This window comes from Herpailurus yagouaroundi, unplaced genomic scaffold, assembly GCF_014898765.1.
Source record: "Herpailurus yagouaroundi ecotype Mexico unplaced genomic scaffold, PumYag 202, whole genome shotgun sequence".
Lineage (NCBI taxonomy): Eukaryota > Metazoa > Chordata > Mammalia > Carnivora > Felidae > Herpailurus > Herpailurus yagouaroundi.
The window spans coordinates 8,400,358-8,420,307 of NW_024412433.1; the positions used below are offsets into that span (position 1 = coordinate 8,400,358).

A 19,950-nucleotide genomic window follows, 5' to 3' on the forward strand; every position below is an offset into this window, starting at 1 on the left:
ACCCCTGCTCCTCTTGTTTGGATTGACCAGCCAGGCCTTAATCCAGGAACCCTAGAGACACTCCGCCCGCCCAACCGTAGGAAAGGCACACGTCCCGGGCTTGCTCTCTCGTTCCGCTGGCACCCCACCACGACCTCCCTGCCTGACCTCCCCAGGGTCAGGACCTGTGAGTAACAACCTTCTCTGTTTCACTTTCTCTTGCTGTTGCCCCATTTAACAGTTTTTTAAAAACTTTTTTAAAATTTTATTTTAGAGAAAGGGAGAGAGTGTGAGCAGGGGGTGGGGGGGATGGGACAGAGGGGGAGAGAGAGAGACAGAGAGAGAATCTTCAGCAGGCTCTATGCTCAGTGCAGAGCCCAAGTGGGACTTGATCCCATGACCCTGGGATCATGACCTGAGCCGAAATCAAGAGTCAGACGCCAGGCTGAGCCACCCAGGCGCCCCAACAAATGTTAACAAAATCACCACATTCCATGTCCAGACACAGAGTAGTGCCCCAGGATGTTTGTTGCACTGAATCTAAATATTACTCCCCGGCGGAAAAACAACCTTGAAAGATTTGGCCCTGAGGAGGGAGGTAAGTTCCGAACGCCTTCAATGTGGCTGATTGTTCCGGCCATGCCCTGGGTCTGTTCACTTTCCCCGTATCCCCATCTGTCCACGCGACCTTCTGGCCATGGCTGTGCGGCCTGCTTTGGCCAACGGGCGAAGAGTAAGCATGAGGCAGGTAGAAACCTGAGCAGCACGTGGGCCTTATCTTACGGCAGTTCGAGCCCTGAGACCGCCCGTGAACGAGCCCAGGGCTAGCTTGCTGCGGGAGGACAGGCCTCATGGAGGAGAACTCAGGACCCAGCCAACGGCCAGCTGTCGGACACGAGCGAGGCCCTTGACTGCCCTCTGGCCACAGACACACACACCTGGGTCCAGCCAAGTGCAACAGAACTGCCCAGTTGTGGCCCAGGCCCCGTCAATGAGCCACAGAATTGTAAAGTTGACAAACTGTTGGTTTTAAGTCACTCCGGGGTGGGGGTGGGGGGGTAGTTTGTTATGCGCAAAGCAAAGGGAACCACTCCTTAGCACAAGGTACCACAAACAGCGTCTGGAGAGGTGAAGACAGGCAGGCAGGCAGGAAGGCCGGCCGTCCAGCTATGAAGCTGTGCTACTGGCACACTGGGAGGGCCCAGGAGGATCCCCCAGATCTCGGGCCAGGATAAGGGGGAGGCAGTGAGGCATTCGCTTCACACACAAGATGTAAGGCGGTAGCCCAAAACTTAGTAATCAAGATAAATAATATATATATATATTTTTTATTTATTTTTTTCCAACGTTTATTTATTTTTGGGACAGAGAGAGACAGAGCATGAACGGGGGAGGGGCAGAGAGAGAGGGAGACACAGAATCGGAAACAGGCTCCAGGCTCCGAGCCATCAGCCCAGAGCCTGACGCGGGGCTCGAACTCACGGACCGTGAGATCGTGACCCGGCTGAAGTCGGACGCTTAACCGACTGCGCCACCCAGGCGCCCCGATAAATAATATTTTTAATGCAGTATTTAAAAAAATCAAATCAGCAAACTCTGGCTCATGGGCTGGCTGCCCTTTTCGCTAAAAAAAGCTTTATTGGAATTGGGGCCGGGATCAGGATTTAGTAAACACAGGGTCAGATCTTGTTTTTATTACAAAGTTTGGCTTTTTTGGTCATGGAATTTTTGCATTAGTCTTATTTGTGTATTTGTTTTTTATTTAGTTCTTTAGATTTGGGCTAAGTCCTTCCCAACCTACTGACTGCTGGTATCTGACTGGATCTCAAACTTCTACCTATTATATTCCCACCCAAGGTCAAAATTTAAGCTGTTGTCAGATAGTTGCACCTTACTGTGAATGAAACAAAATGAGATCAAGTTCTGCTCAGGAGATGGGGCGCCTGGGTGGCTCAGTCAGTTGAGCGTCTGACTTCGGCTCAGGTCGTGATCTCGCGGTCCATGGGTCCGAGCCCCGCGTCGGGCTCTGTGCTGACAGCTCAGAGCCTGGAGCCTGCTTTGGATTCTGGGTCTCCCTCTCTCTCTGCCCCAACCCATTCATATTCTGTCTCTGTTTCTCTCAAAAATAAATCAACATTAAAAAAAATTTTAATTTCTGCTCAGGAGAAATTAGGAGGCCAGGTAACTGGAGAGGTGGGGTCAGCTTCCAGGGGAAGAAGTGATCTTTCTGCAGGCCTACCATTCTCGAAATTTCCACAGGCTCTCCACCATGGCTCCCTGGGTAGGTGTCATGGGCCAATCCTAGTGGCACTACGACTAAATGTCCAGATGACCTTTGAAACCATTTGGGTTCATTCATCTACTCGATTCTTTCCCCCATAGGTCGGTCACGTTCATGTCTGACCCCGGCAAACTCAGTGAGGCTAGCAGATAGCTGGGGTATTTGGGAAGAGGTTGCTGGTATTTTACCAAGCCTCTTGCTAGCCATCAGCCGTGGCATGTGGACGTGTGTTGCAGCGAGAGGCGTCTCCCAGGGCGTGGTGCAGAGGCTGGACAGTATTTACTTTCCCCAAAGAACCACCCCAACCACACCTGATGACTTCAGTGCAGTTTGATCCAGAACTGGATACTCCCTGAATCGCTAAAAGATTGTCTTTTTTTCCCCCTTAAAGTCACTAGACGTTTACAAACCAGACTTTAGCTCATCTGCAGGTTTGAGGGAGAAACAGCAGTTGCCTTTTCACCATGGAGAAGGGGGGGAAACTGAGGACTCTTCCATTCCCTCTGCATTTCTGGAGACGGGGCTGCTCCCACACGAAGGCAGGGGAAAGGCCGCGCCAGTCAGCGGCATCCGAGGAATCTGAAGGGAGTGGATTTACTGGGGAGAACAGGAGAGACTTTTCCATTACGTTCCTCCGCAACCACTTTTCAAAGTGTCACCGTGGAGTGATCCCATTTCAGGGACCCGGTCTCTGTCCACATCGATAGTACCTGTGATAAGTGTGGGTGTTTTCTCTTCATACCTCCACGTCAGGAGTCGCCGAGCGCCTGGAGTGCCTTCCCAAGAAGAAGGTAAGGCCTTGTTCTCCACAGCTTTCTTGCCCAGGAACAGAGGGGCTCACACGTTTCCAGAGAATCCAGATGCGGCTTCCGGGCCAGTCACGTGACCACAGAGTTCTGACGTGCCCGGCCTTGTGCCACTGCCAAAAACAAGATTAACCCAGGATCCTGGCCCGTGACAAGTTTACGGATGTCGTGGGGACAACCTGGTGACTGGCCTGCTCTACCACTCTTCTGCTTCCCTCCTCTGCTCGCTCTCTTGAGGAGCTAGGAGGCCGTCGAAAAATGAAATCTTCTCTATTTACACCCAGCGGGACCACAGGGATGTCTTCTCTAAAGGGCATCGCCATGGCAGATGGAGGGCTTAGGGTAGAGTACATAACTTCACACACACGCACGCACACGCACACACACGCCCTACCACACGCAAGGACCATCTAAATATTCAGTTTATTTCAGTATTTATACTTGAGGAGAGGTCAGATTCTGCTACTAGTTTGGGGGACCTCGCTGGCTCGGCGGGCAAAGTTCTTTCCTTTATCCTAAGGCGTGAGCTCTGACGTCACCCACTGCAAGGGGCGAGCCTCCCCCGCTCATTTTGCCAGGGGAGCTGCTTGTGTTTACGGTCTTAAAGGAGGCAGGGGAGGGGGAAATGGCGTCAACCCTACGAGGCCTTTAAAACACGCGTGCAGAAGATCGGAAACAGCGATATAGTCCAAGCTACGTACGGGAATATATCATATTCATCCCAGATTTTAAAAAAGGAAGAATATCAAATCTGCTGCTCAGGAATATGGTTTCAGGATGCGTCTCCCTTATTCTAAATCCCTTCAGTCTCCTTCTGGCTGGACCGAGAGGAGCGACGGTTTCCACTGAGGCCAAGGCCCCGTCTCGGGCCGAGTCTCCAGTCCCTGCTCCCCCCCACAGGCTCCTGACGTGAGCAGCTCGCACCGTCTACCCAGGTCTGTTCCTGTGTGTGAGGGGCGGCCGGGGACGGGCAGGGACAGGACCCGGTGTCCCGGGGGCTGTGGGGGGCCTGCTCCTGGGCTGCCCGGAGAGCTAGCCTCGCCTGGCCGCTGGCAGACAACGGTCTCCTCCACATCTGTCACCTGCAGCTGCTGGCCGGCCGAGGAAGGGAAGCTGGCTGGTCCTCGGGCAACGGGACGGTGACACCGGCGAAGAGACCATCCTCACTTCCTGTAAGATTGGCCGCCTGGAGAAGAAAGGCGAGAGCAAGCTGCCAGCACCAAGGCGGTAACTGCACAGAGTCCCCTCTGTCCCATACAAGCCGCCTTTCAACCGGCTCTGTGCAAACCGAATACTGAAACCTTCCCTTCCCCCGGGTCACCTGCTCCGCGGCCGGGGCGTGACTCACGTGGCCACGCTCTTTCCTCTCAGGAAGCAGGCTGCTTGGCGTGGGGCTCCCAGTGAATTTTGCTGGCAATAGTTTTGCTGTTTGTCGAGGCCACAGGACATAAATCTGCTGCTAGCTGAGCAATCTACGTGCAGGCAGGGCCCCGTGGAGCCCGTCTGCTACTGGCCGTTGCTGCCTCGATTATGACCCGTGGGGGCTCCGGCCCGGTGCTGCCCGGTGTGGCCTGGAGCCCGGCAGGGGTCAAACGGGTCTGTCTGCTTCTCTCGGGCCAGTGTTCCTGGTATTTGCCGGGGCTTCCTTTGGGCCCGTGTGAGGAAACAGCCTGGCCTGCACCGCGGGTGGGGACACGGGGCTGGGGCTTCACCGTGTGTTTCCCAGCAGATGGGCGCTGGCGAAGAGGGAGGGCGGCCCTGCTTTCCAGCCACGGCCCATTAGTCACCCGGCCAGCCCAGCGGGTCCCCGTTGGCCGGGGCGCCCGGGGCTCTGGCAGGAAGCGATTGGGGCAGCAGGGGACAGCACAGCTGCAAAATGCATATATCCTGAGTGTGACAGACCTTCTGCTGATTGACATTCTTTTGTCTGGCTTCTCTTTTGTTTTCCTTTATTTTTATTTAATTTATTTATGTACTTAAAAAATTATTATCATTTTTTTTAAATTTTTTTTTTTATTTCGAAGCGACCTCTACAACCAACATGGGCTCAAAGCTACAGCCCTGAGATCGAGAGTCACACACTCCAGCCAGGCGACCTTCCCTTATCTTTAGACTCTTTGGAAAGGTCCAGGCTCTGGTGTGGTCAACCGGCTGAGGCTAGGAGGGGAGGGGAGAGAGGAAGTGGTCTTCACGGTGGGCAACAGGGCAGGAAGGAGACCCCTTGGGCCCACCGCACCCTCAGTCCCTCTGGTGGCCCTCCCGCCAAGGCACCTGCTTCTGTTGGATTTTGAGGCTGCCTGCTTCCCGCTAGGAAGCAGGTCCAGGTTTTCAGGGCCGATCACACAAGTCCCACAGACGGGGGTGGGGGTGGGGGGGATGTTAACTCCGAGAGGCACTGCCTGGACAGTCGCAGTTTACCAGCTTGTGTATGAGGCACCAGGGCCAATGGCAATTTCATAAATAGGCTAGTGAAGAACGGATCTGTCCCTAGGGCACAAGAAGCCACTGCCTGGGGTCCTGGTCCTGTGCCTGCTGGGCACAGAGGAGCTCAGTGCCCTTCCCTCCAGTCTGACTTACTCTGTGGCCCTCTCGTGGAGGAGGTCATGGAGCTGGGGCGGCTGGCCTGCTGGGGGCCACACGAGGAGAACTGAGGGGCCAGAGTGGATGCCTTGGCCTTGGGTGGGTTCAGGTCCAGGATCTCAGGGGTCCGGGGGGTCCGGGGCTTGCAGGTGAAGGCCGATGTAAATTCCCTGGAACAAAATGTGTAGTCTAGAGTCACAGCCACTGCATGGCTAGGAGTCACAGGAGGAAGGGAGGACTTGCCATTGTGAGCACAAAGATGCCAGGCAGGCACTGTCCTGGGCATGGGGTAGGGGTGGGGTAGAGCCGGGCACCCGGAGGCATACATCCCTGCCCCCATGGAGCTCATATTCTAGGGGAGGAGGGAGATAATAAAAAAAAGGAATAAATGCTGGGGCGCCTGGGTGGCTCAGTCGGTTGGTCATCCGTCTTCAGCTCAGGTCATGATCTCACGATCCGTGAGTTCGAACCGTGTGTCGGGCTCTGTGCTGACCGATCAGAGCCTGGAGCCTGCTTCCCATTCTGTGTCTCCCTCTCTTTCTGCCCCTCCCCCTCTCACACTTTGTCTCTCTCTCACTCTCAAAAATAAATAAACGTTAAAAAAAAAAAAAAAAGGAATAAACGCTAAGGAGGGGATGAAGCAGAGAAGGGGGACAGGGAGCTTGAGAGTGTTGAAGTGAGAGGGTGGCCAGGGAAGGTGTGGCCAGCAGGGTAATGGCCCCCCATTCTGTCCACATCCTCCTCCCTGGAGCCTTTTCTGACAAAGGGGAATTAAGGCTGCAGTGGAATCGAGGTTGCTAATCTGCTGACTTTAAACTAGGGAGATTATCCTAGATTATCAGGGCGAGCCCCGGGAAACCGCAGCGTCCTTAAAAGTGGGAGAGGGAGGCAGAAGAACACAGAGAAATAGGTATGACCACGGAAGACAGACAGAGATGCAAGGCTGCTGGCTTTGAAGATGGCGGAAGGGGCTGCCAGCCAAGGAGGGCAGGAGGGCTCTAGAAGCCACAAAAGGCAGAAAAGAGATTCTCCCATAGAACTCGGGGAAACAGTGTATCCTGTGTATGCCCCGATTCCAGCCCAGTGAGAGCCCTGTCGGACTTCTAACCCACTGAACTGTAAGGTGGTACATTTGTGGTGTTCAGGTCACTAACTCTGTGGTCACCTGTGACAGCAGCAATAGGAAGCTAATTTTAGACGTGGTGGCCAGGGAAGGCCGTGCTGGGAAGGTGACTTGAGCCCCCAAATGATCCTGTGGGGCAGGCAGTACTGCCCCGGTTTTCAGACGTAGAAACTGAGGCCCAAGTTTGTGAACTTTCCAAGGTCACACACATAACAAGCAGGTTGTGAGGCCAAGATTTGAGCCCAGTGGGATCTTACAGCCAGCTGTTCTCCAGATGCTATCTGCCTCCCAGCCCCAGGGAGCAGCCTCACAGAGACGGTGGACCCGACTTGGAACCAGGGCCTTCCTCTCCTCCAGCACCTGCAGCCACTGAAACTCGGTGGTGTTGGACGAGAAATCCTGGGAGTGAGATCGTGGCTCTGTGACCTCCCAGTCACCCAGCTGGAGTTGGGGACTCCCCCGCCCAGTGCTTTGCTGTCTGGCTGTCACTGAGCTGGATCCACGCTGCTCCCTCCTTGACTTCTGGGGCCCTTGCTGCCTATGTGCCCATTTTCCTGACTATAACTCTGAAGACCGGAGTCCCAGGCTGTCACCCAGGGTTGTCATAGCCACTGAACGAGCTAATGTGAGCATCAGCCCAGCTGCCAGCCTGGTGCATGCTCCGTAAACGGCAGGTCCGTGTTCCTTCCCTAAGTGGGTGCCTTAGTCTACGGGCTTCACAGAGTTGGTGCACAGTTTGCTGTGCATTTTAATGTAAGCAAGTTTGCTGACATCTGGGGAGCCTCAGTTTCCCCACCTGTAACATGGAGGGCAGCTGTGATGATTCTGCAAGGGAGGTTGTGTCCTGAGCCCCATCGTGGGCCCCATAACTTGGGGTTCTGGCTCTTGGGGAGTGGGCCTTGGGAGGAAACTGGAATTTTTGGATTCACTTCTATATTTCTATATGCCCCTCTTTTTTTTTCTTTCTTTTTTCTTTCCTTTTTCTGTTTTTCTACATTGAGACACTTTTACTCTAATCATTAGAAAAAGAAAACTTAAACATCTGGAAAATTTCCAAATTCAAATTTAGGACAAGTCTGGCATAAAAACTGCCCATACTTTGGGCAATACATCTCTGATACCAGATTGGAAAGGATAGGGAGGTTTAGCCCTACAGTATTTTATTAAAGTTTAAAATGATTTTTTCTTTGTTTAAAAAAATGTACGTATATGTATGTGTGTACATACGTCCGTGAAGTAAGCTCCATGCCCCAGCACGGGGCTGGAACTCCCGACCCTGAGACGAAGAGTCACGTGTTCTACTGACTGAGCCAGCCATGTGCCCCCGTGACTTTTTTTTCTTTAAGAAGAAATTATATTTTTATATCATTTATAATAGTATTTCCCTGAATATTTTCCATGTTGTACCTTTTACACGCATGTGCGTTTTCACATACTTGTAGTCATACTTACATGCTGCTCTATGTTCTTCTAATTTTTTTTTTAACGTTTATTTATTTTTGAGACAGAGAGAGACAGAGCATGAACGGGGGAGGGGCAGAGAGAGAGGGAGACACAGAATCCGAAGCAGGCTCCAGGCTCTGAGCCGTCAGCCCAGAGCCCGACGCGGGGCTCGGACACACGGACCTCGAGATCGTGACCTGAGCTGAAGTCGGACGCTCAACCGACTGCACCACCCAGGTGCCCCTGTTCTTCTAATTTTTAAAAATGTTTATTTTTATTTATTTTGAGGGAGAGAACACGCATGAGTGGGGGAGGGGCAGAGAGAGGGAGGGAGAGAATCCCAAGCAGGCTCCAGGCTCCCAGCTGTTGGCACGGAGCCCGATGTGAAGCTCGATCTCATAAACTACGAGATCATGATCTGAGCTGAAATTAAGAGATGGAAGTTTACCGACACCCAGGGCCCTGACACTTCCCTGTTCTTATGACCCTCATTCCACCTGCTCTCTAGACTTCTGAGTAGCCTCCACTATTATTTATAATGGAGGGTTTTTATATAAATATTATATGTTTATAATATATATAGATATATTTCATCCGATGGATCTACTGGAATATATCATGCCTTTCCCTAGCATTTTGCTTTTCTTTCATTCATTGATAATGCACACGTGTGCAAAAAACTGTTCCAGGCCCTGGAGATCAAAGGTCAACGAGACCAAATTTCTGCTCTTAGGAAGTTCACAGAGAAGTAGGGCAGTTTGACCAGAGCACAAAGATAAAATAATGAAATGAGTCACACTGATGATGCTTTTCTTGCACATATAAAGACGATTTTTATGTGGTTTAATGAGGTGGCTTACTTTTTGTTTTTTTTTTTTTTTTTAAGTGAGCTCTATGCCCAACGTGGGGCTTGAACCCATGACTCCGAGATCACGAGTCGCACGTTCTACTGACTAAGCTACCCTGGTACCCTGAGGTGTGTGTTTGTTGTTTTTTGAAAATATTATTTGGTTCAAATGATTTTTTTCCTATTTTGCTATTCTAATTTTGATATCTTTGGTACTGGTATAGCAGTTAATTATTTTTAAATTGTGATAACATATACAGAACATAAAAATGACCATCTTGACCATTTAAAACTGTAGCCCTACTACATTTTAAGAAGGAGTGACTAAGAGAAACTAGTAAAAATGACTCGGTGAACACTGGCAGCTCTTCCTGGCACAGGGTTAGCTGTGGGTTACCTGGGGATGTCCATCATGTGGTCGTGGGACAGGGAGGCCAGATTTGAAGGGGCGAGCTGTGGAAGCCCAGGAGGGCTGGCCAGCTTCACTGCATGGGGCCTCAGAGCCAATGGGCGGCAAGGTCAGGTGGCAGGGACGGGGGGACGCTGAGATGAGTTGGCAAGAAGTGAAGGGAGAGAAAGGTCTGTGTAACAGGGCTAGAGGTCTATATATAACCTCCCAACCCCAGAGCAACCAGAAAAGGGTCCTGTCCCTTTGGAGAACAATTTGGTGATGTGTATGAAAAAACTCTTATGTATAGGTTGACTTTATGTGCCAACTTTGCTGGGCCATGGTGCCTAAATATTTGGCCAAACATTATTCTGGATATTTCTGTGCGGGTGTTTTTTTTGGGTGAGATTAACACTTAAATAGGCAGACTTTGAGCAGATTGCTCTCCCTAGTGGGGAGTGGGCCTCATCCAATCAGTTGAAGGCACAAATAGACAAAGCCTGAGCTCCCCTGAGCAGGAAGGAACTGTGCCGGCAGACTGACTTTGCACTCCAACTGCAACTCTTCCCTAGGTGTTCAGCCTGCTGGCCTACCCTGTGGATTTTGGATTTGCCAAGCCTCTGCCATCATGCGAGCCAACTCCTTAAAATAACTGACCCCCCACCCCCCACACACATCCTGTTGGTTCTCTTTCTCTGGAAAACCCTGACTAATACACCGTCAAAGCCAGCCCTCCTCTCTGCCCTAGGACACAACCTTTGTTTGGCCACGGTAGTGTTGTTGTTTGGGAAAAGGGCACCCACAGACAAGGGGCTCCTTCTGGCTCCTTCTCCAGCATTGGAGAAGGTGGCCCTCAGCAGAGCCCAAACCACGGTGCGGGCTGCTGCAGGGGGTGGTGGTGTTGACTGAGGACGCTGGCCACCGTCCCCGACCTCGGCATGGGGGATGGCATCAAGGCCCTCTGGGAAGGACACCGAGGGAGGCAGAGGTAGAGGTCAGCTTGGCCTCCAGGCCCCCAGCACCCCTGAACGGTGACCTGAGCACTCTGAGCAGCGAGGAGCCAGAGCCGGGAAATGGTGATGGTTTGGTAGGAGATGAGGCCAGATTAGGGTAGAGCAGGAAAAGCACGCGGAAAGGAAATTCAGGACGGCAGTCGCCTATGACTTAGGAAAAGTAAGTTGCGCGCAGGGATAATGGTGCTGGGTAGTAGAGGGAAAAGGAAAACCTCACTACATATGTAAATTGGCAGGTGTCCTGCAAGACAGGCAATTATTCAAGAGGCCATTAAGGCACAAACGACAGTGCTTGGGGGTCCCCTTAGCGGACTCTGCCCATCAGGATTCAGGATATTTCATCTGTGCGCTAACAGAACCCAGAGAGGGGTGCGGGGTGGGTGACGGGGGAAGGACACAGCAGATGAAGGCAGGTCCAGAAGGTCGCCCACCATGTCTGCACACGGACACGCGGGGCTCCTGTCCCCATTCCCCTGACTTCCTGGTTCCTAGTTTCTAGTTTCTTTTAGCTGGATGCATCGTAGTGCTGTCATGAGCTACCCCATATGCCACATTTGGGGACACACGTGAGGGGGATAAAGCATGTATGTAAACAGATGCAGAATTTCTTTCTTCTTTCTTTTCTAAAAGCCATAATACTTGCAGAAGAGTCGTTTCCTGTCTGTGGCGGGACGGGAACTTTGACACCGTTGTCTTTGGATCTCCGCCTGGGGGGTAGCGGGCATCTGTGCAGGAGCGAGCGCTCCGACCTGAGGAGGCTGTTCCCTCCGCCCATCATTGGGCCACAGGGAGGCACCGTCCAGGCAAATGCCTCCCGGTCGGTCCAGCTGGGCTCCTCTCTGCATGGACCATATGCCGGCTTGGTTAACAGTATCTTCCCCAACTACTCAATACTAGGGATTCTATGGAGCAGACAGAAAACAGAACAGGAACCCCTTGGCATGGGGGAGGGGGAGGGAGACAGATCACAAGGTCTGAACCGTTGACTCCCTGGCTTCCAGGAAGCCAGTTTCATGGTCACACTAGTGGCTGGAAGCCACTAGAATGGAACTGGAGCCTCAATGATCTTTAAACCGCCTCCAATCTGGGGCTAAGCCATGAGAGTATGGTTTAATCTACCGTTTGCCCCAAACCGCAGCTCCAGAGCTTTTCAGGGATACCAGCAGCCAAGCGGGGCCCACCCCGCGGCCTGTCTTCTGGGCAAGGGGCTGTCCTCACTCTAAGGCGTAAGAGAGAGGGGCTGGGGGAAGCAGAGGGACAAATGTCCCCCATCAAGCCATGCAGAGAGCCACTCGCTCTCCCTTTTAGCTGATTCATCCAACAAATATTTTGAGAGCCTGCTCCGGGCGAGGTGCAAACACAGGGGCAGACTCCCTAGAGCCATGGACCAAGTGACCGCAGTGCTCTGTGCCCCTGTGCAAGGGAACACCGCTGCGTGACTGGACTTTGGGGTCAGGAAGGAGGATGGGGTGCTTAGCTGAGACCTGGGGCAGCCGGTGAAGTGGAGGCCAGGGGTGGGGGGAGAATGTTGCTGGCAGGGGTCACATAGCCAGTGGAGAGGGAGGTGGGTGGCCCAACTGTATCCTTCTCCCTCTTTCCTTCCTCCTCTTCCTCAGACAGAATACTCCCTTTCCCCGGGCTTAAACTAAGAGCAGGATTCATGTTAAGGTGGGAGCACCCATGGATTTAACCCCAACGGGGCATTTGTGCCCAAGAGGAGCTGGAGGGCCAACTGGGTCAGCCCACTTAGTGTAACCAGGGGGAAGGTGTCTTAGGAGAGCCTGTGGGGTCCCCTGCCAACTATGAAAACACTTATTCTGGGCGTGCCTGGGTGGCTCAGTCGGTTAAGCGTCAGACTCTTGATTTCAGCTCAGGTCCTGATCTCAGGGTGCATGGGTTCGAGCCCCATGTTGGGCTCTGCGCTGACAGCATGGAACCTGCTTGGGATTCTCTCTCTCCCCCTCCCCCGACTTGTGCGTGTGCTCTCTCTCTCAAAATAAATAAATAAACATTAAAAAGAAAAAAAGAAAACACTTATTCTGGAGAGAGAGGATTATCCCCATTGGTAAGTCTCAGCAATGAATTCTGCCTTTACAGGAAGGGAGAAGAAACGGCTCTAGCCCCAGGAGAGCAGGTTTGGTCTGGCCGAGATGTGGGATCTGGTCCGGGACTGAGAGCAGGGGGCTGGCACGGCAGGGAGCCCCGCCAGCCTCTGGCTTACCCCTCTGAGCTTTCTCATTCTGGGGCCCCCACCTCGCGGAGGTGCCAAGAGTCAGAGAATCCCTGAGCTGTGGACCAGCCTGTGGGAGCACACCTTCAGCCACTCTGAGAGAGGGGAGGAGCCCCAGATTGGGGAGGTGGGTCCCTGGGTCCCCAGCTGGTCATGGGCTGAGCTGGAGGAGACCAGATGCTTGGCCCCCAAGGCCCCCCGCCGCCCCCAGCCTCTGCCATCTTTTACAGCCTTTGACAGGACTGGCCCCCACCCCAGTGCAGGCCCCAAACTCCTCTGGCTCCACCCCATGCAGCCCTGCTGCCTCTGGAAACCCTGACTTCCCTTCTACCCCGTGCCTGGCCGCAATCTCCGACTGCAGTGGTGGGAAAGGAAGGTGCCGGGGTGCCGCCCACCCAGAAAGGGGGATGGGCCGCAGCACCCTCTCGCTGCCCGCCTTCTCAGACCGTGTGCGTGGTTCTGCTAGGCCGTCTGCCTGCTCTGGGGGCAGAGGCCGCTCCAGGTGTCCCTGCAGCCTCGAGAGCTCAGCGGGGACTCCTGTGTGTGTGACTTCCATCTGCGGGAGCCTGCAGGAAGGGCAGCGGGGGCCTGGGTATGGGGAGGGCAGCCAGCAGGCTGGTTCCTCTGACCCTCTACACTGCCAGGGGGAAGCGTCTGCAGGGCGTGGGGGAGACTCGCGCCTCAGGGGTCTGGAGTCTGTGGCTCCGCAAGGCTCTGCCGCTCAAGGAACTCCAGACCGGGCCAAGGTCAGCCGTGACCACAGCTGGGGTGCGGGCCTGCCCGCTGCTGACGCAGTCGTGGAAATACTTCCCAATTCTATAGAAAGGTGGGGGCACAGAAGGCCTGACCGGTCACCATGGCAAAGTTCCTCTAAATCAGAGACTCCAAGGGTGTAGTCACGTTAAACACGGTTCTAAGCCAGTGTTTTAGTGCAGAAGGCTGGCTTCTCCATCCTGAAATTACACAGGCTGCAGGGCACCGCGTGGCCGGGCGGACGCGGTGGGGGCAGCCGGGGTGCCGGGCGGATAGGCTGAGACCAGGGCTAGGCCCCTCTCCCTGAGCAAGCTCCCTGAGATCTGAAAGAAGGGGCCTAGAGCCCCAGACTTTCTCCATTCTAAAGAACCCCAAGTGACGCATCATAGGCCAGTCTGTACTCATTTGGTGCAGAGGAAAAGAAAACACCTTTGTATTCTGTGTGGGATCCTGTGTCTATTTTAGGAAGGTCCGGAGGGCACCTGGGAGGCTCAGTCGGTTAAGCGTCCGACTTTGGCTCAGGTCATGATCTCACGGTTCGTGGGTTCGAGCCCCGCGTCAGGCTCTGTGCTGACAGCTCGGAGCCTGAAGCCTGCTTTGGATTCTGTGTCTCCCTCTCTCTCTGCCCCTCCCCTGCTCGTGCTCTCTCTCTCTCTGTCTCTCAAAAATAAACATTAAAAAAAAAAAAAAAACTTTATAGGAAGGCGACATCTGAGCCAAACCATTTCACTAACCTCGTTCTCCACCTTTCTCCCATCCACCCTATCTTCTCCAAAAGCAAACCGCTAAGATAGGACACTGTTCACAAGTTACCCCAAATCACACATCCTCACAAACACGTTCAGCTTGCAGTTCTTAAAACTAGTCCCTTGGGTAGGTTTATGAGTTTCCTTTCCTTCCGGTCTGACAACCGATAATTCTCAGGTGGCAGGTGCCTCCCCGTGGGCTCTGAGGTTAACAGGTGTGGTGGCCACAAGCCCCTGGGTATCTCCGTAGAGTGCTTCGGGCCCCAGTGAAACGCTCCTGTGCTGTCGGAGTCAGAGCCTGGACCACAGAGGAGCCCTCCCAGGACACCTCCCCGTCCCTACCTGGTGGTGTCTCCACCGTCTAGGGCCTGGCTGGGGTCCCCCGCCGAGGGCAGACGAACCTCTCCCTGATGTCCCGCTGGCAACCATTCTCCCGGTTTGATGTCCACCGTGGAGGCTGGGGAGGAGAGAGAGTTCAGTGGACTCTTTGAGGATGCTCCTTACTGGGCTGGGCCCCAAAGCCAAGAACAGCACATGCCCACGCGAGCCCCTGACAGCTCCTTGGAGCCCACCGGGGAGGACTTGTTCGCTTGTGTGCAGCCCGAGAAGTCTCCAGGCGGCCTCTCGGCGCGCTTACAACCTGGGGGCACAGCGCGAGTGCTCTGGCTGGATACACACGCAGCACAGGGAACCACAGACCTTTGGCCCCTTTGCTTCTCCTGGCCCCCCCTCTGTCTCTCAGGGAAAAGCCGACAAACGTGGAGCTGTCTCCCTCGGTCGCTGCTTGGTGCCAATGCAGAGGAGCATGGAGGCACGGTAAAAAACTATTTGTTGTTTGTCTGAAATTCCAATTCAGCTGGGCGTCCTGTACTTTTATTTGCCGGATTCGGCAACCCCAGAGGTGGGGCCCTCTTCCCCCTGAGCTACCCCAGGACCCTTCAGGCCCGAATCCCCCACTCCACCCACAGGGGCAGACACTGCCCTAATTCCCAGCCAGCAGTGTTCGTGTTGACATCATGGACAAGGAGCAGGCTACCCGGGTCACCCTGGAGACCTTCAAAGGGAAATGACCGAGAAGTCCCAGACGACACTGCCAGGGAGCTCTCCTGAGGACCCGGGGAGGGACCTATTCTGTGTTTCAAATGATATGAACCCTTTCTTCTCCGGCCCCACTTTTCTTCTTGTTCTATAGCCAAAGGGCTTCACGCCACCGTCAAAGCAATTCTGTGACAGAGCCCATATTTGCTATGTCCTTAGTCCAAGCTCCTTCCGGCCCTTTCATTTAAAGTTTTATCCATTTTGAGAGAGACACAGAGAGAGCGAGCGAAAGTGAGCACACACAAGTGGGGGAGGGGCAGAGAGAAGGAAAAACAGAATCCCAAGCAGCCTCTGCACCATCAGCACGGAGCCCCAGGTGGAGACCGAACTCACGAACTGTGAGATCATGACCTGAGCCGAGATCAAGAGCTGGATGCTTAACCGACTGAGCCACCGAGGAGCCCCAAGCCCTTTCGTTTAAAAATGTCCCTGGTACCTTTGCAACGTGGCCTCTACTTTGTCTTCAATATAAACAATCTCCTTTGCAGGTTTCCTCAAACGCATAGCAAGGGACACAGCTTTGACTTCCAGGTAACTATCTTTTGACCCAAACAGGGAATCTGTTTCTGGTGTGGAGCCCAATGCGTGGCATTATTTACAGCCCACCAGGACAGTCTCCACTTAAAGCTGGGACTGGACCTGGAAATTCAGCCTTCTCTGATCTGTTCTCCAGTGGACAACTGGCCTGTCTATGCTCTCTGCTCTACAAGCTTATAATATAGCCCGGGACACAGAATTTAGGTGTATGAAGAAATAATTGAGTGGAACCACATACAGCTGTGTGCTGGGCTACAACAGAAAATCCCATCCCAGTTAATGGTGCCACCAAGATGGCGCCCAAGGGTGGGTGGGTAGTCCTCCAGGATCAGGAGCTTTCCCAGGTGAGAGTGGGTGGAGGGACAGGTTGGGGGGTGGGTGGGAAAGCCCCCTGGCAGGAGGGAGGAGGAACTAAGCTGAGCTGTCCTGAGACCCTCTGAGGTCTTTTTGGTCCTGTCACCAAATAGTAGTCATCCCCTACACCCCTTCCCACTCCCTCCACTGAATGTCACCATGTAGGCGTTCAGAGCTCCCGCCACAGAAGGACAGATCCACTGCAAGCTGGGGACTGGGGGACACCAGCAGCTGTGTGCGTGCACCAGAGGCTTCCTGGGATGAAGTACTGTTTTCCCGCCTGTGGATCCATTTCAGACCGGGCTGGGCATTTTCCCTTGAGGCCACTGACAAGGTATGTGACTTTGATATCTGAGATAGCCTTCGTTGAGGGGGAATGAGAATAAATTCCCCCCAGGCCAATGTCATAACAAAATTCTAAGTCACATTCTTGGCTTTTTCCTTTGGGAACTATTTCCTGTTGGCTCTGTGGAGCCAGTCCCTTTGCCTAAAAAGAATGTACTTTCTGGCCCTGCGGTCAGCTGATCAAGCGGTTGGAGGATTCCACAGGTTCCCCATCATGAGTTTTCACCTTTAGCATCGACTGAATGCAGAGGTGTGAAGGGGCTTCCTGGGCTAACGCGCTCGAGGCCACCGTGGCGGGTTCCCGCTGGGTCTGAGGTGTGGCATGAATTCCCAGTATGAGTGAAGGCCAGGAGGCCAGGCTTAGCAGCAAGTCATGTGTGAGGGGCCTCTGAGGAGTAGCTGGGCGAGGCCAGATCGGGCTGGGGGCGTGGGGGTGGGGGGGGGGGTGGTGGACAAAGTGAGCCAGAGCACAGAAGCAGGAGAAAGGGCCGGAGAAGCAGGACTCTATGGACGGAGGGGTCCAGAGGAAGTCAAATCAGGCTCCTGACAGGAAAGGAGTTACACAGAAGACGACGAGGGCCAGGGTGGCCACCCAGCCCACCAGTGTTGTCTCCCTCTCTAGCCCTCTGATCTGCTGACCCAGATGCAGCCTCAGAACCAGTCTCAACACTGCTTATGTGCGTTCTTGCTTTTGGCTTTTGTTTTTGTTTTTACTTAAGCAGGCTTCATGCTCAGTGTGGAGCCCAACTTGGGGCTTGAACTCACAACCCTGAGATCAAGACCTGCACTGAGATCAGAGTCAGATGCTTATGTGACTGAGCCACCCAGGGGCCCCTGGTTATGTGCATTCTAAGCACATAAACCCAAGGCTGCTTGCCAGTCGTCCTCACACAGAGGCTGGGTGAGAAGAGGGAGGGACGGTGGCGACAAGACCAACCAAGGGAGCGGACCAGTGGTCCCGGGACATCGGTCCTGGTGTGGCTGCAGCTGGGCAAGCCCGGAAGACGGCAGAAGGAAGAACAGAATCTACACCACAAATGCTCCCTAAAGGCTCCCTAAATGACCCAGGGAGAGCCACTAACCCCGCGGAGGCTTGGCTTCCCACGGGAGACCCTCGGTCAAGGAAAAGGATTGTAAGAGAGATTTAGGGGTGCTGCCCTGAGGCTGACAGCAGGCCGCGCAGGGCAGGGGAGAGTGGTTCCTGTGGCCGGTTTCTGGCCCATGGAGTGAGGGTGGTTAGTTCTGGAGCCCACTGAGGCGGGAGGGGAGTTGATGAGTAGGGTGGGGGTCCTGGGTCCCAGCCAGGCCTAAGCAGAGAGGAGCAGGTAGGAGAAGGGGGCACGTGGAACATGGGGGACATGGTCTCAGCAATCAGAGCTAACTCTGGCCAAGCGGCTGTCCTGGCTCCAGGTGGCCCCATGTGGAGGGGCTGCCGCTTCCCCAGGGGGAGGCACTGGGGACCGTGCTGATCACCCAGGCTGGGTCCCCTGGTGGCTGCCCACTGTTTTCATGTGAGGAAACGGGATTTGCCAGGGCCTCGACTTTGTCAGGGCTAAAAGCAATTGTGTTTGAAAATCACAGTGACATCAACATCTCCAGCAGTATCATCAGCGGCCACGCAGCTACTCCATCCACGGCGGCCTCGAACGCCTCCATCCTACACGGAACACATGCTAAATCCTTCCAAAATCCAGGACCATACTGATAATCAGTGCAAGACAGAGGGCCACCCTGGTGGTCACTTTGGTAAAACAAGGACGTACCAGATAAATAAATGGCCCTAAATGCAACTTTTCAGAAGTCCAGGCTGAACTTCAAATCGTTTTTAACTCAAAGGGCATTAGGTGAAATTGGCAAAAGTGGTTAGACCACCTAAGACCTCCACCCTGGCACAGAAATCTCTGGAAAAATGGTGGAGCTAATCAGCTTTCAGCGAGGGCATATTAACGTTTACAGCTCTAACAAAACAGGTAAAATAACACGTGATCTAAGGTGGCAAAACCTCTAAAACTGTCCCTAACCAGGAGACCCTCCCCCAGACTCTCCAACAACCTGGCTCTCCTCCGGCTCTGTGACCAGCCTACCGCTCTGAACCGGGGCTTAGCAGCGTTCGAATCCAATTGTGAGCAGATTATAAAAGTTCTCAGATGTTTCTCATACTGGAATCTGACCTGCTCCTCTGTTGTTTTTCCCGTTTGAATGGAGATTACAGTCTTATCTGGCCTGCTCATATCCTTTTAATTTCCTCTTGAAAATTAAAAAAACAAAACAAAACAAAACCTTTCGTACATATCCGATTATTCAAAGCATATATATTTTTTCTGGCATCTAAAAAAAAAATACTTTTTATCCACGCGTGTGCCCCTGCTCACACATTTCTGTCTCAGGCCAGCCTTCGAACACGCGGCCGCGCGCCTCGTCCAAAGTCTGAGGTGCCAAAGCCTCGGTCATAAATTGACATCGCCTTCTGAGACGTGACTACTCGGAAAGCTCACATCAAACGCAGCTTTCCCCAGCACAAGTGTGCTACTCGCTTGCAGACGTGGGCAGTGCTCACTATGCTGCGATAGAAGGGGGTCTGGAGGAACAGGCCACGGGCAGGTGTGGCCGCGTGGCTGCGGGTCAGCGGGCCTCGGGAACGCGGGGCAGTGGCCGAGACCAGGGTGTGAGCACGAGGCCTCTCCGGGTGTGTGGCTGCTGCTGCCCGGTCCCCACGCCACCGGCGTTCCATTCTTACGTGAAGGCCCCGAAGCACCAGCCTCACCCCCCTGGTGCACTGGACGGGGGGCGCTTGTCAGGGACGGGAGGCCGCCGTTTCCCGCACGTTGGGCCATCTGGGGAGGAACGGGATGGTCTTCCGGCCTGGAGGGAAGAATGAAACACAGCAGTAAATACAGGTAGCCAGGAGGAATTTGCTGCCTACCGTGAGACTCCAGAAACAAAGACAGGGAGCGGGAGCCCCCGAAGTTCTTTTGTTAAATGGATATCTAATACATATGGTAGCTATCAGATATGATATGCTTACCACATAGTGAAGCAGATATGAGGTTTTTTTTAAGGTATTGGCAGAAACTAGGATGTACCCTCTTAGCTCCTATAAATGCACGGTGATAAATAGTATCTGTCCGACACACAGTTGCATCTTTTGGCTTTGGGGGACGTGGGAGCACGGCATTTCAACCAAACCGTTGAAGGCACCCGGCTTCTGGTTTTTCCTCAGAGGATGAAGCAGATTAGCAAACGGACGAATGCCATCAGAAGAGACATGATGTGTCACGTCAGCCATGACAAGAGCTGGACAGGCCCGGGACCGGGGAGAGCTCGCTCTCTGTCAACACCTAAGTGTGCCTACATCGCCTGACGGCACCCGGGGCGGTGGAGCCGGCCCAGGCAGACGCATTCACCCGGCAGACACCTGTCGGGTGCC

At 53.7% G+C, this 19,950-nt stretch overlaps 1 protein-coding gene across 7 annotated transcripts in view; it reads right to left on the reverse strand.

The window, feature by feature from the left end:
* Positions 1-3,253: 3,253 nt before the first annotated feature.
* The window catches only part of ARMC9 (armadillo repeat containing 9), a 150,287-nt gene continuing 133,590 nt past the window's right edge, over positions 3,254-19,950 (reverse strand). For 6 of the 7 annotated variants that reach the window (XM_040450727.1, XM_040450725.1, XM_040450726.1 and 3 more), the window contains 3 exons: positions 19,261-19,385; positions 14,532-14,646; positions 3,254-5,816 (listed from right to left, as the gene is read on the reverse strand). In XM_040450727.1, the coding sequence (XP_040306661.1) occupies positions 5,615-5,816; positions 14,532-14,646; positions 19,261-19,385 (442 nt within the window). In that variant the 3' untranslated portion in view covers positions 3,254-5,614. The remainder of the gene's footprint in view (positions 5,817-14,531; positions 14,647-19,260; positions 19,386-19,950) is intronic. The other variant, XM_040450723.1, reaches the window with a different exon arrangement.